The following is a 15,677-nucleotide window of genomic DNA, read 5'->3' as shown; positions in this document are numbered from 1 at the left end:
CTCAAGTTGTCCCTCATGGTACCCCACGTGCTGCTGCGGTTACTGTTCCAGCCAGTCACGGTGAAAAACCTGAGAAGTTCACTGGTGTGGACTTCAAAAGGTGGCAGCAGAAGATGCTGTTTTACTTGACGATGCTGAACCTGGCAAGATTCCTTACTGAGGAGGCTCCTAAACTCAACGAGGGTGAGGGAGATGTTGAATCTGTTAGTGCGGTTGAGGCATAGAATCATTCTGATTTCTTATGCCGAAACTATGTACTAAACGGATTGGCCGATTCGCTCTACAACGTGTTTTGCGAAAAGAAAACGGCTAAAGAACTGTGGGAATCTCTTGACAGAAAGTACAAAACCGAGGATGCCGGGGCCAAGAAATTTCTTGTTGGTCGTTTTTTGGACTTTACAATGGTGGATTCAAAGCCGGTTATCAGCCAAGTTCAAGAACTCCAAGTGATTCTTCACGAGATTCATGGTGAGGGGATGACTTTGAGCAAATCATTCCAAGTGGCCGCTATTGTTGAGAAGCTACCACCAGCTTGGAAGGATTTCAAAAATTACTTGAAGCACAAGCGAAAGGAGATGAATGTTGAAGAGCTCATTGTTCGACGTCGTATCGAGGAAGACAATAAGAGCTCGGAAAGACGATTGTTTTCTCCTATTGCTGCTAAGGCAAATGTTGTCGAGCATGGTCAAAGCTCGAAAAAGAGAACATTTTCCTCTTCCAACAAAAGGTTGAACATGGGATCCAAGGGAGGCATTTCGAAGAAAAAGTTCTCCGGAAAATGCTACAATTGTGATGGGATGGGTCACAAGGCATCTGAGTGTAAGAAGCCGAAGAGAAACCGAGATGCGAATGTGGTAGAGAACATTGCTCATGAGGTTTCGAACATGAATCTCTGTGCTGTAATATCAGAGGTTAATCTGGTGGGTTCTAATCCAAGGGAGTGGTGGATCAACACTGGTGCCACTCGCCATGTTTGCTCCGACAAGGAGATGTTTGCTACTCTTGAGGAATCTATGAATGGGGAAAAGTTATTCATGGGAAATTCCGCCACTTCGGAGATCAAGGGTGAAGGGAAATTTATCCTAAAGATGACATCTAGAAAAGAACTGACTTTGAACAATGTGCTGTTTGTGCCTGACATCCGCAAGAACTTGGTGTCAGGGTCGCTTCTTAACAAGCATGGTTTCCGCATTGTATTCGAGTCAGATAAGGTGGTTTTGTCGAAAAGTGGAATGTTTGTTGGCAAAGGGTATGTTTGTAATGGTTTATTCAAACTCAATGTGATGGCTATTAAGCCTGTGATGAATAAAGTTAATGCATTTGCTTACTTGCTTGAGTCTTCTTGTTTATGGCATGGTAGACTTGGACACGTTAATTATGATACAATTCGTAGACTAATTAACATGAAAAGCATTCCTGCATTCCAAATTGATAAACAACACAAATGTGAAACCTGTGTTGAGGCAAAACTAAAGAGATCATCTTTTCGAACTATTGAAAGAAATAGTGAACCACTTGATATAATTCACAGTGATGTATGTGATTTAAAAGGTGTACAAACTCGTGGTGGAAATAAATATTTCATTACTTTTGTTGACGATAGCACAAAATTTTGTTATGTGTATCTCCTCAAAAGTAAGGATGAAGCTATTGACAAATTTGTCCAATATAAGAGTGAAGTTGAAAATCAACTTAGCAATAAAATTAAGGTGCTAAGAAGTGATCGTGGAGGTGAATATGAATCACCATTTGCTGAGTTTTGTGCTCAACATGGTATCAAACACGAAAGAACTGCACCTTATTCTCCTCAGCAAAATGGCATTGCAGAGAGAAAGAATCGCACCCTGAAAGAAATGATGAATGCGTTGTTATTAAGTTCTGGTTTACCACAGAACATGTGGGGAGAAGCTGTTTTAACAGCAAATTACCTTTTAAATAAGGTGCCCCGAAAGAAGCAAGATAAAAGTCCATATGAGTTATGGAAAGGTAGAAGTCCTTCCTACCAATACTTGCGAGTGTGGGGGTGTCTTGCCAAGGTAGCAGTACCCACACCAAAGAAAGTAAAGATAGGACCAAAAACTGTGGATTGCATTTTCATTGGATATGCTCAAAACAGTAGTGCGTATCGTTTTCTTGTACATGAATCTCAAATACCTGATATTCACAAGAATACGATAATGGAATCAAGAAATGCTTCGTTCTTTGAACACATGTTTCCATACAAATCTAAGGAAGAACCAAGTTCATCCAAAAGATTGTATGAGACAATTGATAAAGAACAAGAGCTTGATCAAGATATTGAACCTAGACGTAGTAAGAGAGCTAGGACAGAGAAATCCTTTGGTCCGGATTTCATCACTTTCATGATGGAAAGTGAACCTCAAAGCTTCAAGGAAGCAATAAGTTCATCTGAGGGACCTCTATGGAAAGAGGCTATCAATTCCGAAATGGAATCCATTTTACAAAACCATACGTGGGAATTAGTAAATCTTCCTCCGGGAAGCAAACCGCTAGGCTGTAAATGGGTTTTCAAAAGGAAAATGAAATCAGATGGAACCATAGATAAGTATAAAGCTAGATTGGTAATTAAAGGTTACCATCAACGTGAAGGGCTTGATTACTTTGACACATATTCTCCTGTATCGAGAATAACCTCTATTCGTGTGATACTTGCGATTGCCGCCTTACGGAATCTTGAAGTACACCAAATGGACGTAAAGACAGCTTTTCTAAATGGAGATTTAGAAGAGGAAATTTACATGGAACAACCTGAGGGATTTTCTGCGATTGGGCAAGAAAATAAGGTATGTAAATTGGTGAAGTCTCTGTATGGCTTAAAACAAGCACCAAAGCAATGGCACGAAAAATTTGATAAAGCCATGATAGAAAGTGGATTTAAATTCAGTGAATGTGACAAATGTGTATACATAAAGAACACTGAAGTTGGATATGTCATTTTATGTCTTTACGTGGATGACATACTTATCATTGGTAGTAATGATAAGATGATTAAATCCACAAAGAGGTTATTGAACTCAAGATTTGACATGAAAGATTTGGGCTTAGCCGACGTAATCCTTGGAATTAAAATTCATAGAACATCAGAAGGGCTAGTCCTAAGTCAGTCACATTATGTTGACAAAATACTTGAGAAATTCAATAATGATGACTCTGCATTGGCTAGAACCCCGATAGACACAAGTCAGCATCTATCAAAGAATCGAGGTGAGACTATGTCTCAATTAGAATACTCTCGAGTCATTGGAAGTCTGATGTACTTAATGAGTTGTACAAGACCAGACATAGCTTATGCAGTAAGCAAATTGAGTAGATTCACGAGTAATCCAGGAGTTGAACACTGGAAAGCAATTATCAGATTGCTAAGATACTTAAGGTACACTCGCGATCATGGGCTGCACTATACCAGATATCCTGCTGTTATTGAAGGATACAGTGATGCAAATTGGATATCTGATATGAAAGACTCAAAATCTACAAGTGGATTTGTATTCACTTTAGGAGGTGCAGCAATTGCGTGGAAATCTTCTAAACAAACTGTAATAGCCAGATCCACGATGGAATCTGAGTTTATAGCTCTTGACAAGTGTGGTGAAGAGGCTGAATGGCTGCGTCATTTTTTAGAAGATGTTCCAGGATGGGAAAAACCTGTGCCGGCTATATGCATACATTGTGATAGCCAATCTGCGATTGGAAGGGCACAAAATAATATGTATAATGGTAAGTCTAGGCATATACGTCGTAGACATAATACCATTAGACAACTACTCTCAACTGGAGTTATATCTGTTGACTATGTAAAGTCAAAGGATAATATAGCGGATCCGCTAACAAAAGGGTTAAACAGAGAGTTAGTTGCGAAAATGTCAAGGGGAATAGGGCTCAAGCCTATAGAATAAATTGGTGTGAAGGAAAACCCAACCTACGCTGACTGGAGATCCAAAGAACTAGGTTTAATGGGAAAACCTAATCGCACTGATTTGGTAGATCACTGTGGGGGTTATCCCTAGTCCGTTCCTATTATAAAACAGTGAATGTTGAGGATAAGCTTACGGCTTTTAATGATTCTGATAAGAAGCAATACAGAATCACCTATGTGAGAGAGAAGTGGGGCCGCTTCGAAGGAATTGCAGGGCTCAATTCTAGACCCTCTTGCAGAACCAGGCGTGTGTTCATGGCCAAAACGAACACAATCATGAGAACTGAATAGTATCAGGGAGAATCTTGTGTGAAGTATATCTTAATTTACATAAACGGCAGAACAGTTCAAGGACATCATATCTACTGGTCAGCTAGTAAAGCAAATATATTTCATGAGGGAAGGTTCAAAGGGTAACACCTACCTATCCTATGCAGGATTCAACTGTAGAACTTTGTCACCAAGATTTGTATCAATTTTCATTCATGTGGGGGACTGTTGGAAATTTTAATAAAAATTTAAAGGTTGAATAAAAAATTGTGTCTCATGAATGTGGGAGTGTCTTTTGGCTCTCCACATTCTTGAGTTAATTGAAGAGTTTTGACTCTTCATATTCTTGAGTTAATGGGAAGATTAATTGAGTTAATTAATCTTCCATGACTCTTGGTGTGCATTTTGGGGCTTATAAATAGTGGGTTCATTTCCTCATTTCAAGTACATGAAATTTTCTCTCTTTCAAGCTCTCTCTTGCATTACATATTGTTATCTTTCCATTTGGCCTCTCGTAAAATCTCGGTGATAAAGTAAAGGTACGTTTTCAGTTCGCCGTAGTAGTGTCTCGTGCTAAGTCACTGCTGGTTGTTCCGTTGTATCCTGGGAAACAGACGTCCGCTGAAACCTCGAAGCACATACCGGAGAGGGCGAATCTGTTTTAAGGAAACTGTACATGCTACAGGCCTCGGTTTGGTTTTGTTTTCTTTTACATAATAGTCATACTGTAAACATCACACTTGTTTCGGTTATTACTTTATCTCTACAAGTTTGTTTTTACGCTACTGGTTTTAGCAATTTTCCTAACATATCTTATTATAAAATAATATATCAACCTATATATCTACGTCATTAACCTTATCATTAATCTTTTATATTTCAAATGATTCAGTAATCTTATAATTGACTTTTTTAATAACTCCAAGAATGGGGATCGTAAAGAGAAAATAAATATCCATCATAATATATACCTTTTTAATATAATAAATAATCACATTATTTATAATTAGATGCATCTCGATCTAATACGAGCTTTCACTTTTTTTTTTAATTAATTATAATTTAAATGATAATAATATGGATTGTGACTTGTGAGGCATAAACCCCAATGCGAAATAAATAAATAATTATTAAATAAAAATATAACAACATGTTGGTTGGTAGGTTTATCCAATATATATACTTTATATTATTTACTTGGGATATTCCTCCTGGGTCATTCGATTTTGCAAACATGATTTGTTTATTGTTTTACTATTTTATTTTGAACTTCAAGTAGAGTACAGTTTGGTTGCCCACAGATTTTATTATTTTAACCAGTGACTTTGGGAAATATGGAATACCATATTTGTGATTAATAATTAATCAGACACTTCTTTTATTATAGTTTTCCCTTTAAATTTTCGATATCGTAATTAACTTTTGTTTGACTTTGCAATTTAAAAATATTTTTATAAGTTATCAAATTTTCTTTGGAGAAATCATATGGTTTCTAAGATTGAACCTGCATAAACTACACATACATCATCTCCTCCTATTCATTTCCCCCACCAATATTTGTTCGCTCGTTTATATCATATATATACGTCACTACACACAATCAACTTTTCGCAGCGTGGAATCAATAGTGTTCATTGAAAACATGTTGTGGATACATGCGTCGTTGATATCGTCGCATTTTACAAAAAACAACGTGTATTACAATGTAGATATTACTTTCAACGACGTACACCTATGAACGACCTTATATAAACGACGATGTGCATAAAATACACGTTGCGAATATTGTTTGTTTACAACACGCATCAATATGTATGCTGTTAAGAGTTTAACCAAATTAATCTTCAAATGAACTTTTCCACCAAATATTCTATGTGAAAAGATGTATTATAATTTTACCCGGAAAAAATATATAAAATAATTATTTTTAAGAAGTCACCTTTTCCCTGGTTCTGACTCCATTAAACGGGTTGCCATTATAATCTTGAATCGAATGCCATCGCCTGATATTGGTTGATATATAAAAAGATTCAGGTTTACTAAATGAAATTATAGATATTTCCCGAATCTTGCTAAATTTGTGAATTATAATTTATGAGCCTATTCGGAGTAATTCATTGATAAATTATATTTATGCCATCACCATATTTTTAAGATTTTGAAATATAATATTATGTTTAATCTTATATAAATCAAAATTTACGTTGTTGTTGTTGTTAAATTTGTCGGGTGGAAAAAGGTCCACAACCGTGCAAAAATATTAATCTTAATAAGATGAAAAATAGACATTGAAAAATTACATGATTAAAGTCTAATAAAGCGCATTAAAATGGGGAAGTTGGTGAAAAATCCCCAATCAAAACATTTCTTTGGGTTTACTCCCTACTCACAAAATTGTGGTACTATGTCATACAAATTGTGGTACACTTCATGTGGAAATGTGCTACTAAAAAAGTACCCAGGAACTGAACACAAAAAAAACGACGGCTGGGGACTGAAGGCCAATTTCCCGCATTAAAATCACAATTATCCTTTGAAAATATAAATGGGTGGCCAATATTTTATTATTTAGTGGTTTTATGAATATTGACAAAGATCATTGTCTAGGTGGTCATTAGTTAATTATATATTTTTCCTCTACATTTATATTTATTCTATTTTATTAAAATTGAGGACATGATAGTAACCACTTAGGAAGGACAACAACTTTTTCTTCCAACTTTATCCTTACATGATACTAATATTGCACTTTTGTTTTTTGTTTTTTAATTTCAACACACACTTTTATTTTTATTTTTTTTATTTCAAAAATTCAAATATCAATTTAGTCCCTCCATAATTTTTCAAATTTCACTTTATTTCATCGATAATAATAAAAAAGACTGTACACACAAGTATTGTGTATGCAGAATAACTAGTTTATATTTAATCATTGAAAGAATTAATTATTCGGTTATTTAGGCATCGTATATTTGTAAGAATAAATATAGCTGCGCGGCCCGTGCCCCGTCACCTGAGTGGGGCATAACAAATCTATATGTACACATTGGGACAGCGCAGCCGCATTCCCGTTGGATTTTCTCATCTATTAATTAATTATTATGCATAAATATATAAATTATTATATATATATATATATATATATATGCATTTTTTTGACTTGAAAAAATATAATAAACATTACTGTTATTTTAATTTTAGAGTGTGAGGCATCCGACAAAAATTTGTTATATATTAACAAAATCTTTCAACAGCAATTCGTAAAATCGAAATTTTTCCTTTAAAAAAGAAAATTCTAAATTTGATTTTTTTTAAAAAAAATGAAAAATTGATGAAAAATCCTCAATCAAAATATTTCTTTGGGTTTACTCCCTACCACAAAATTGTGGTACTATGTCATACAAAATGTGGTACACTTCATGTGGAAATGTGGTACTAAAAAAGTACCCAGGAAAACACAAAAAAAATCGCCGGCCGAGTACTGGATGCTAATTTTCCCAAAAAAGAATGAAGTGGGCCCCACAAATAGATACACGCATACACACAGGCACAAAATGAGGGGGGAGGGAGAAATAGATACACTCGTGTGTTTCGTTTTGTTGTACAGTTACTAACAAGAATCAACAGAAATGAACAGTGACCCGCAGCCTCCGGAGACCCCGGTGCCGGCCGAGGAGCCGCCACCTCCTCCATCGCCCACCATCGAAAGCACACCGCGTACACCTACCCATGGCGGTAGATTCGTTCACTATAACATCTTCGGTAACTTCTTCGAGGTCACCGCTAAGTACAAGCCCCCTGTAGCACCCATCGGTAAAGGGGCATACGGGGTCGTCTGGTAATATTTTTTTGGCTTCTTCTGCTAAAATAACTACGCGCTGTATTTTTTCCATCATTAATGAAATGCTGAATTTTGTTCTTTGGGTGCGTAAGCTCGGCTTTGAATTCGGAGACGAACCAGCTGGTGGCTATAAAGAAGATAGCGAATGCTTTTGCTAATAAAATCGATGCGAAGCGGACTCTACGTGAGATCAAGATTCTTCGGCACTTGGAGCATGAAAACGTCAGTGGAATTATTTCTATGCGTAAAAATGTTTGCGTTTGGCATGTGCATTGTACGTAGCTATTTTTATATTAAAGATCATTCTCCTTGACTTCTTACTGATAGCGAATTGTGGATCAGGAAGTCATTTATTCTTTATTTTGTTGACTCCAGTATTTTCGTGGATTTATCAAGTTTTTATTTAATCTTTCTTTCTTTTTTCTTTTTTTAATTACAAGATTTAATCTTTCTTTGTCTACTTTAATGGGTCATCAGTTAATCTGTATAAAAAGAAGATGAACATTTTTGTAAGGTTGAAGAAACTGCAAATTTCTGACGGTTGTTTGTATATTTGTTGGCTGGATCGAGTATGACATTTTTAAGGCTTCTCAAAATTCAGTCTTTCAATTATTTTGTTCTGTTTAGGTACATTATATCTGATTGATTATTAAGCCCTGTTAGAATATACCAAGAATGGTGCAATTGGTAGTGAGCGAGAGCCGAAAGTTGGGACCTTGTTCCACTCGATCAGTTATAGTTTTTTTTTTGTTTTTTCCTGTGATTGAAGGAGTAAATTAAATGCCTTGGTTAACCATCAAATAGATTCCTTCGCGTATGGATCGCGAATAAGTGTGTGATTTAATATTCTATTGCGATCATTTCGATAAAATAGGAAATGGAATTGTTGTGAAACTGTTTGATGTGTATGCATTCAAGGGAAAGTAGTTTTCTGGGGAATGATTCTACTTATAGTTCTATCGAGGAAAAATATTGATTTTATTCATTCAAGTTTTTCGATTTGATATTTTCTTCCTAAAGTAATATTCTATCATCAAACATGTATCGCGAGGAAATTAGAGGTTTTATAGAGTCATCTAAGAATTTGGATGCCTAATGTTAATTACAAATTGAACTGGAAAATTTGGTTGAGAGGGTGAAAATTACTATTTTTTATTGCACTGATTGAATGCTAGTTTGAGTTGGTAATTGTTTTAAAACAATGCCCTGGATCCTTATTTGAATAATGTTTCCTGATTACCAGATATAGAAAAGTGGTTGTACATTATTTGTATTTAAATTCATGGTCTGACTATTAGTTTCACGCAGGACATATATAGGAGATATCAGCTTTTTTTTTCCTTCTATCTCTCAATTTCAATGATTATTTCACACGAGAGTAAAGGTCGTATTTGACAGCGGGGAGGAAACTCGAAAAATGGCACCGTGTGATTTATTTGAGTTAGTCTGACTTGCAAACATTAAAACACATGATAATAGCAGATTTTATATAAATACAAACTCTAAAATTTTACTCTTTACACAACAGAGATCTTGTTTTAATTGGCAATTCGTATGTTATGCAAATGAACTAATAGGTCTAAAATCTCGGCCTTCAACATTAAGTAAATTGAAAATTACACAGCAAATACCTAAGGTGTTAATATAGTGCTAATTTTGAATGGGAATCCGAATCTCATGTAGAGTTCACGCTGTTTACGGACTTCATTATTTTCGCACGAATTGATGACCATATGCAATTTTTTTCTTACTATTCAACTTGCATATTTTAAGAACTTACAATTTACAATTGGAGTCATCCTTTCTTGTGAATTTTTTATATGTCTTACATCGAATATGATTAGTATTAATATCACATGGACATATTATTTCTATGCGAAATAGACAGAAAATCAAGTGTCATCCGAGACAGTTGGAACACAGAATTTTTTGGGTGGAAGAATTGATTTGATCAGATATTAATTATTACTTATTCATGATCCACATCAATCAAAATTGGAAAAATGAGCTGTGATCAGATTATTTACGTAATTGTGAAATCGTTCCTAATGCATGATTAAACAAACGTCTCTAAATTTCGAGAAGGGTGATCTAATGCATGTGTGTCTCTCTGAGGCTAATGCAAAAGCCTAATGCATGTGTGTCTCTCCAAGGCTAACTCTTCTTTTAATCATTTTGTACCTTATTGTGGCTGAAAGAGAATAAAATGATGACCAGGTAGGTTATGGTTGCCAAAGTCATTTAATTCTCATAGAATTATACATTGGAAGATCCATTTGGTTGCTAACAAAAATAACTTTGTATTGTGTCATTTACGCATCGATTTTTTTTTTGTCCAAGTGTGAATACATATAGTTTATATAAGGTGACTATTAAACAAAATAAATGCGTGAAATGTTGTTGATATTTCTTTCCTTTTTACTTTTATTGTGCTTTATTTGGGGGGAGGGGGCACTGACCCCGCATTTCAGAGTTCAGTTGTAGCTTGTACTATTTTGCAATGAACTAAAAAGTGTTATAGAGTATTTCTTATTTGGTTACATCATTTAAGAGGGTGATCACGAGCTTTACCGAGTGTGTTTGTGGTTTCTTGGAGCTTAAGGGAGTTTTTCGGATCATGGTTTCTCAGTGCTTAAGGAAGTTGCTTGTCTTGACAAATTAAGTAAAATTTTATGCTACTCTGTCCTCTTATACTTTAGAGAACCATTTTTACTTTTTTCTAGCATTTTTTTGTTTTGTAGCCTCGGAACAATAAATGAATTCAGAAATTATATAGTCTTAGTCGACTGTGAACTTGCCTTGGGTCCAAAATAACCGTTAAGTTTTTTTTAAAAAAATGTAGGGGGATACGATTGGTGAAATATTCGTACCACCATCACGTGCTATCTTATTCGTGCAATCTACATTCAGCGCGTTTAATAATGACACCTGCATCTTCATAATATTATCGACATTGAGAATTTAAGGCACAATTATTTATTCATTAGAACACAAGCCATATGGTAATTATGCGAATTTATATGTCGCAGATTGTGGCGATTAGAGATATAATTCCACCCCCGCAGAGAGAAACATTTAATGATGTTTATATTGTGTATGAACTTGTGGACACTGATCTCCATCAAATTATCCATTCTAATCAAATCTTGTCAGAGGAGCATCGCCAGGTTTGTTCTAAAGCACTGTCTTGAAATATTAAGAGGACTAAGTCGCTGCATCTTGAGTGTATAAGTCAGGGTCTTTGTGCCCTACAATGAAATTTTCTCTGTTGATCTGTATCAAACTGGCCAGGCCTTTTATGTTTCATGATTTATCTGCACTACCTATAAATTATTGTTGTGATTGACACTGGCTTGATTCAGGTGGACGTTGTCTTTTCTTAATTTTAAAAAACTTGATGTCAATGGAGAAGCATTTGACAAGATGATGCAAGTAGTGTGGGCATGATTACATCATTGTAGTGGTATGCTTTCTCATGTTCAAAAAACACGGTCGTTATATGACAACCAGATAACTGATGAACATATCTGCTTGTGACACTTATGAAGGATAAAGTTGTCAGGTAACACGATTTAGGTGTGGGTTGATGTTGTAATATATGGTTATAATGCTTTCCCAACATAATTTAATGTTGAGTTATTAGGGCGGAGTTGACGCAGTGTTTTGAGGAGAGATCTATTGTGAATATGATCATGTCAGGAGGTAAGAACAGGTGAATCTAAAAAAACAACCTTTTCCATTATATTGGGTGTAATTGGTGGGCTGAGTCGACATAGTCGAATAGGTCTCTTCCATATGTTTAATTGCTTCTATATGAACTGGAATGTATATGTTGTTAGTAAATAAACAGCCATTCTGCATCTTGTAACGGACTTTTGCATCAGTTTGGGCCAGTGTCTAGCCATTTGTTGCCAAAACATGCTTCTCACACTTCATTTATTATATGAGAGTAACCATATATATTGTCGGTGCAGTATTTCTTGTATCAGATCCTTCGTGGGTTGAAGTACATACACTCGGCAAAGGTTCTGCACAGGGACATGAAACCCAGCAATCTTATATTGAATAGGAATTGTGATCTAAAGATATGTGATTTTGGATTGGCCCGTGTTACGTCTGAAACTGAGTTTATGACAGAATATGTTGTCACAAGGTGGTACCGTGCACCAGAGCTTTTGTTAAAGTCACGTGGTTATACTGCGGCCATTGATGTGTGGTCAGTGGGTTGCATTTTCATGGAAATGGTGAATCGTAAGCCATTGTTTCCTGGAAGAGATCAAGTGCATCAGTTACGTCTGCTCATGGAGGTGTGTCTGCCTTTGTTTGCATTGTACTATTTGAATTTCTGGTAACGACATTAAAATGTTCTATCATTCTATTTTTTTAAAAAAGAATATCAACAATAATTATGACAATACTTCATGTAAATACATTCTCCTTTGCTGAAAAATCTCCAGAAAAGGAATTAGATGCAACTCCTTGATTATGGTGATGCAAATCTACATGTTTTGAGTTCGTCTTATTTGAACTTGAATACCGAGAGTGAAGACTGAGGAAATTACTTTGCTATCGATAGTTTTGTTCTTGAGTTTATTCTGCAACTCTATAGTATTACAAATGACACTCTTTTCTTTTCATTTATTGTGTTTGCTGTGAACAGTCTATTTATAGTTCAAAACTAATACTAATGCTTGTTCACTGTCGGATGCAGCATCTTAATATCAATTTGATTTGAAATGTCCCCATTCTTCATTATATCCATGATGCCTCATATCGTCCAGAACATGGTTTCCCTTACTGGTTCATTTGATGTATTGCACTGCTACGAACACGATACCATGTCCCAGCGTTAATATGGAACTTCCTTGCTTTTCAGCTGATTGGCACCCCTTCAGAGGACGATCTGGAATTCCTGCATGAAAACGGGAAGAAATACATCAGGCAACTACCACCATATCAACGTCAATCATTTACTGAAAAGTTTCCTCATGTATCCCCGCTTGCTCTCGATCTCGTGGAGAAGATGCTGGCATTTGATCCTGGACGAAGGATTACAGGTATGGAACTCTCTCCTCTGTGAGAAATTGAAGTTCTGACAGAGTCCTCTTCTCTGGAATTGTGCGCTTGCCTGAGCTGCATTCCTTGATCCAGATATAAAGTGACATCATTTTTCTGTTGTTTCACATACCCTCTCTTTAAATTTGGGAGAGCGGTATCCTATGATATAGTTCTTTATCAGAGATTGGCCTGGATCACCTCAAATTGTCAATTTAATCAAATTTTTGTGACATGTGTGTGTGTGTTTCGGGTTTCAGTTGAAAATGCTTTGGAACATCCATACTTGGAGTCTCTACATGACATCAATGACGAGCCTGTTTGCTTAAAGCCCTTTGACGACGACTTCGAGCAGAAAGACTTGCATGAAGAGCAGATAAAGGATATGATCTACCAGGAGTCGATTGCATGCAATCCAGGGTATCAGAACATCTAAACAACTATTCCTTGCAAAACAATCCGCGATTCACATGTTTTGCAAGTAATGTCAACGCCATTCTTGCGATGCCTATGAATTTCGTGTTCATATATTAGTTCATCCGAAGCCCGGATGGCTTAAGTACAGGCAACTCCTTGGCAATAAATACATTTGAGAAATAATAAAAGTCGGATACATTCGAAACTTCTATATACTCTTCTGGGTTTATTAGGTTGCCTGCCTAATCAAAACATTTTCTGATAAATGGCATTTATAAATAAATTGTCCTCCATTTTATAATGAATGATTAGGTAAGTTCTTCTGTCAAATGAGTCTCTCCAAATAGAAATCTAAAAGATAATGAGTTTTAAAGGTGGGATAGATCACATTCCATAAAACTCTCATTAATCAAAGTACAACGTATATCAAATCAAATTAAAATAAACCCATGTTTCCATTTCACCCCAGTTTATCAAGAAACCATAAATCCTAGGGGGAGAATGAAAACACAGGCCTCCCCCTTTATGTCAAGAAATTTCAACCCCACCAACACGCAAAATATCCAGATTAACTGCACATGTGCAGTATAATCTTTGAGATGTGAAAAAGTAAAAAGAAAACCTAGAATTCTTGGACATAATCCTGAACTAATATACATCGTACAACCCACAGCGCCTACAACACACAACCTGGTACGGAATTATCAGTATCAGTAGTTCTAGCTCGAAAACCGGCGTTGAAGGTGTATATTTCCAAGAACCAGTGGCGGGCAAGGATTTGGATCGGACCCATTTCGAGGTGGATCGAGAACTACTGGCAGAAAATCCAATTCGCGACAAGCAAATTCGGAGTTTTTAAATCTTCTCGTATAGACTTCTTTGCCCTAAGAAAACAACAAATAAAATCAGAACGAAAAGAATTTGAAAAAAAAAAAGAAAGATTCTCTTTGGAAAGCAGAAATTTTACCTGGATTCTTGCCCAAGTGATTTCACAAATTTTCTTGGATATAAAAGACCCGCTGTCACTCTTGACGGTTTCCCACTTGAAATTTTGCAGAATTTTCTTGAACTTGTTCGCAGCAATGGCAGTCGTAAAGTTAACAAATGCATATCCCAAGTTACCCTTCTTTCTACAATTTATTATTGATTCAAAACAAATGGAATTAGTACTCTGAAATATTTGACATTAATTACCTACGAGACAGTCTGGGTAAATTACCTAAAATCCATGGGTAAATACAGAAAATCATACTCCAAAGAGTATGCACAGCAGTAACCATCCAGAAACTTTAGCATATCATCCCTTCTGGAAAATGAATCATTCAAAAATCAAATAAAGAAGCTCATAATTGTTTCATTATATTTGCATGAGAAAGTGTACTAAATGATTACAACATTTAATGCAGAAACATATGCCATGTATGTCGATGCATATATGAATGAAGATTTAAACATGTCTTTAATGCATTAAATGCGATAGAAGCATAAAGGATGAAAGTTGAAAAGATTTGTTTTTTCTCAACAGTCTGTTCAGTTCCAGGACAAATAAAAATCCCAAACGCGCAGACATAGTTAGTGGAACAGGATCAGAGAATCAGAGGAGAAAACATGCAGTCCTTTTTTATGCTACGGGAGTGGACATATTAACATCCAACTGGTTCAAAAACTCCCCATCCAGAGAAATAAAAAAGCTCCAATCAACACTATCTCGTTATTTTATGAAAAATGCAGATGATAAATTTTGATATGCATTCATGTTATATATAAATATATATATATATAAAGATTTATCATCATTATCTAATGCCTAGCCGACCATTAAATCTGGAAAAATCCAATGACATGACACTTAATGCATGCTGCGTTAACAGCAAAATTACTTGAGTACCTACTATATTTTCATATTGGCAATGAAAAAGACAATAATTAATATTAAAAAAAAGAAAAAGAAAAAAAATGAAACCTTCAAGGAAAATTTGTCATATTGGTAGTGTGAGTTGGCTTTCAATTTTTTATGATCCTTTAAATTTAAATTATATATTTTCAATCTCATTTCACCATCTTCGTTTCTATTGTAATTTTAATTCATATTTCCGGATATTACTCACGTGATGCTGCATGTTGGTGAAATGATGCCAGGGTATTGTTTACATGTTC

At 35.5% G+C, this 15,677-nt stretch overlaps 2 protein-coding genes across 2 annotated transcripts; one reads left to right on the top strand and one right to left on the bottom strand.

The window, feature by feature from the left end:
* Nucleotides 1-7,806: 7,806 nt before the first annotated feature.
* On the top strand, nucleotides 7,807-13,735 carry LOC140990298 (mitogen-activated protein kinase homolog MMK1-like). Its single transcript, XM_073459913.1, has 6 exons — nucleotides 7,807-8,045; nucleotides 8,141-8,270; nucleotides 11,078-11,215; nucleotides 12,023-12,355; nucleotides 12,925-13,105; nucleotides 13,364-13,735. The coding sequence occupies exons 1-6, from the start codon at nucleotides 7,837-7,839 to the stop codon at nucleotides 13,537-13,539; spliced, it is 1,167 nt and encodes a 388-aa protein (XP_073316014.1). The 5' UTR covers nucleotides 7,807-7,836; the 3' UTR covers nucleotides 13,540-13,735.
* A 268-nt stretch (nucleotides 13,736-14,003) lies between these two features.
* LOC140989601 (protein MEI2-like 6) lies at nucleotides 14,004-14,822 on the bottom strand. The gene is made up of 3 exons (XM_073458878.1): nucleotides 14,740-14,822; nucleotides 14,488-14,650; nucleotides 14,004-14,404 (listed from the first exon to the last, which is right to left on the bottom strand). The coding sequence occupies exons 1-3, from the start codon at nucleotides 14,814-14,816 to the stop codon at nucleotides 14,240-14,242; spliced, it is 405 nt and encodes a 134-aa protein (XP_073314979.1). The 5' UTR covers nucleotides 14,817-14,822; the 3' UTR covers nucleotides 14,004-14,239.
* Between the last annotated feature and the right edge of the window lie 855 nt (nucleotides 14,823-15,677).

Source organism: Primulina huaijiensis, chromosome 12 (genome assembly GCF_012295235.1).
Source record: "Primulina huaijiensis isolate GDHJ02 chromosome 12, ASM1229523v2, whole genome shotgun sequence".
NCBI lineage: Eukaryota > Viridiplantae > Streptophyta > Magnoliopsida > Lamiales > Gesneriaceae > Primulina > Primulina huaijiensis.
Note: the sequence above shows the minus strand (reverse complement) of the source record. Positions and strands in the feature narration are given on the sequence as shown.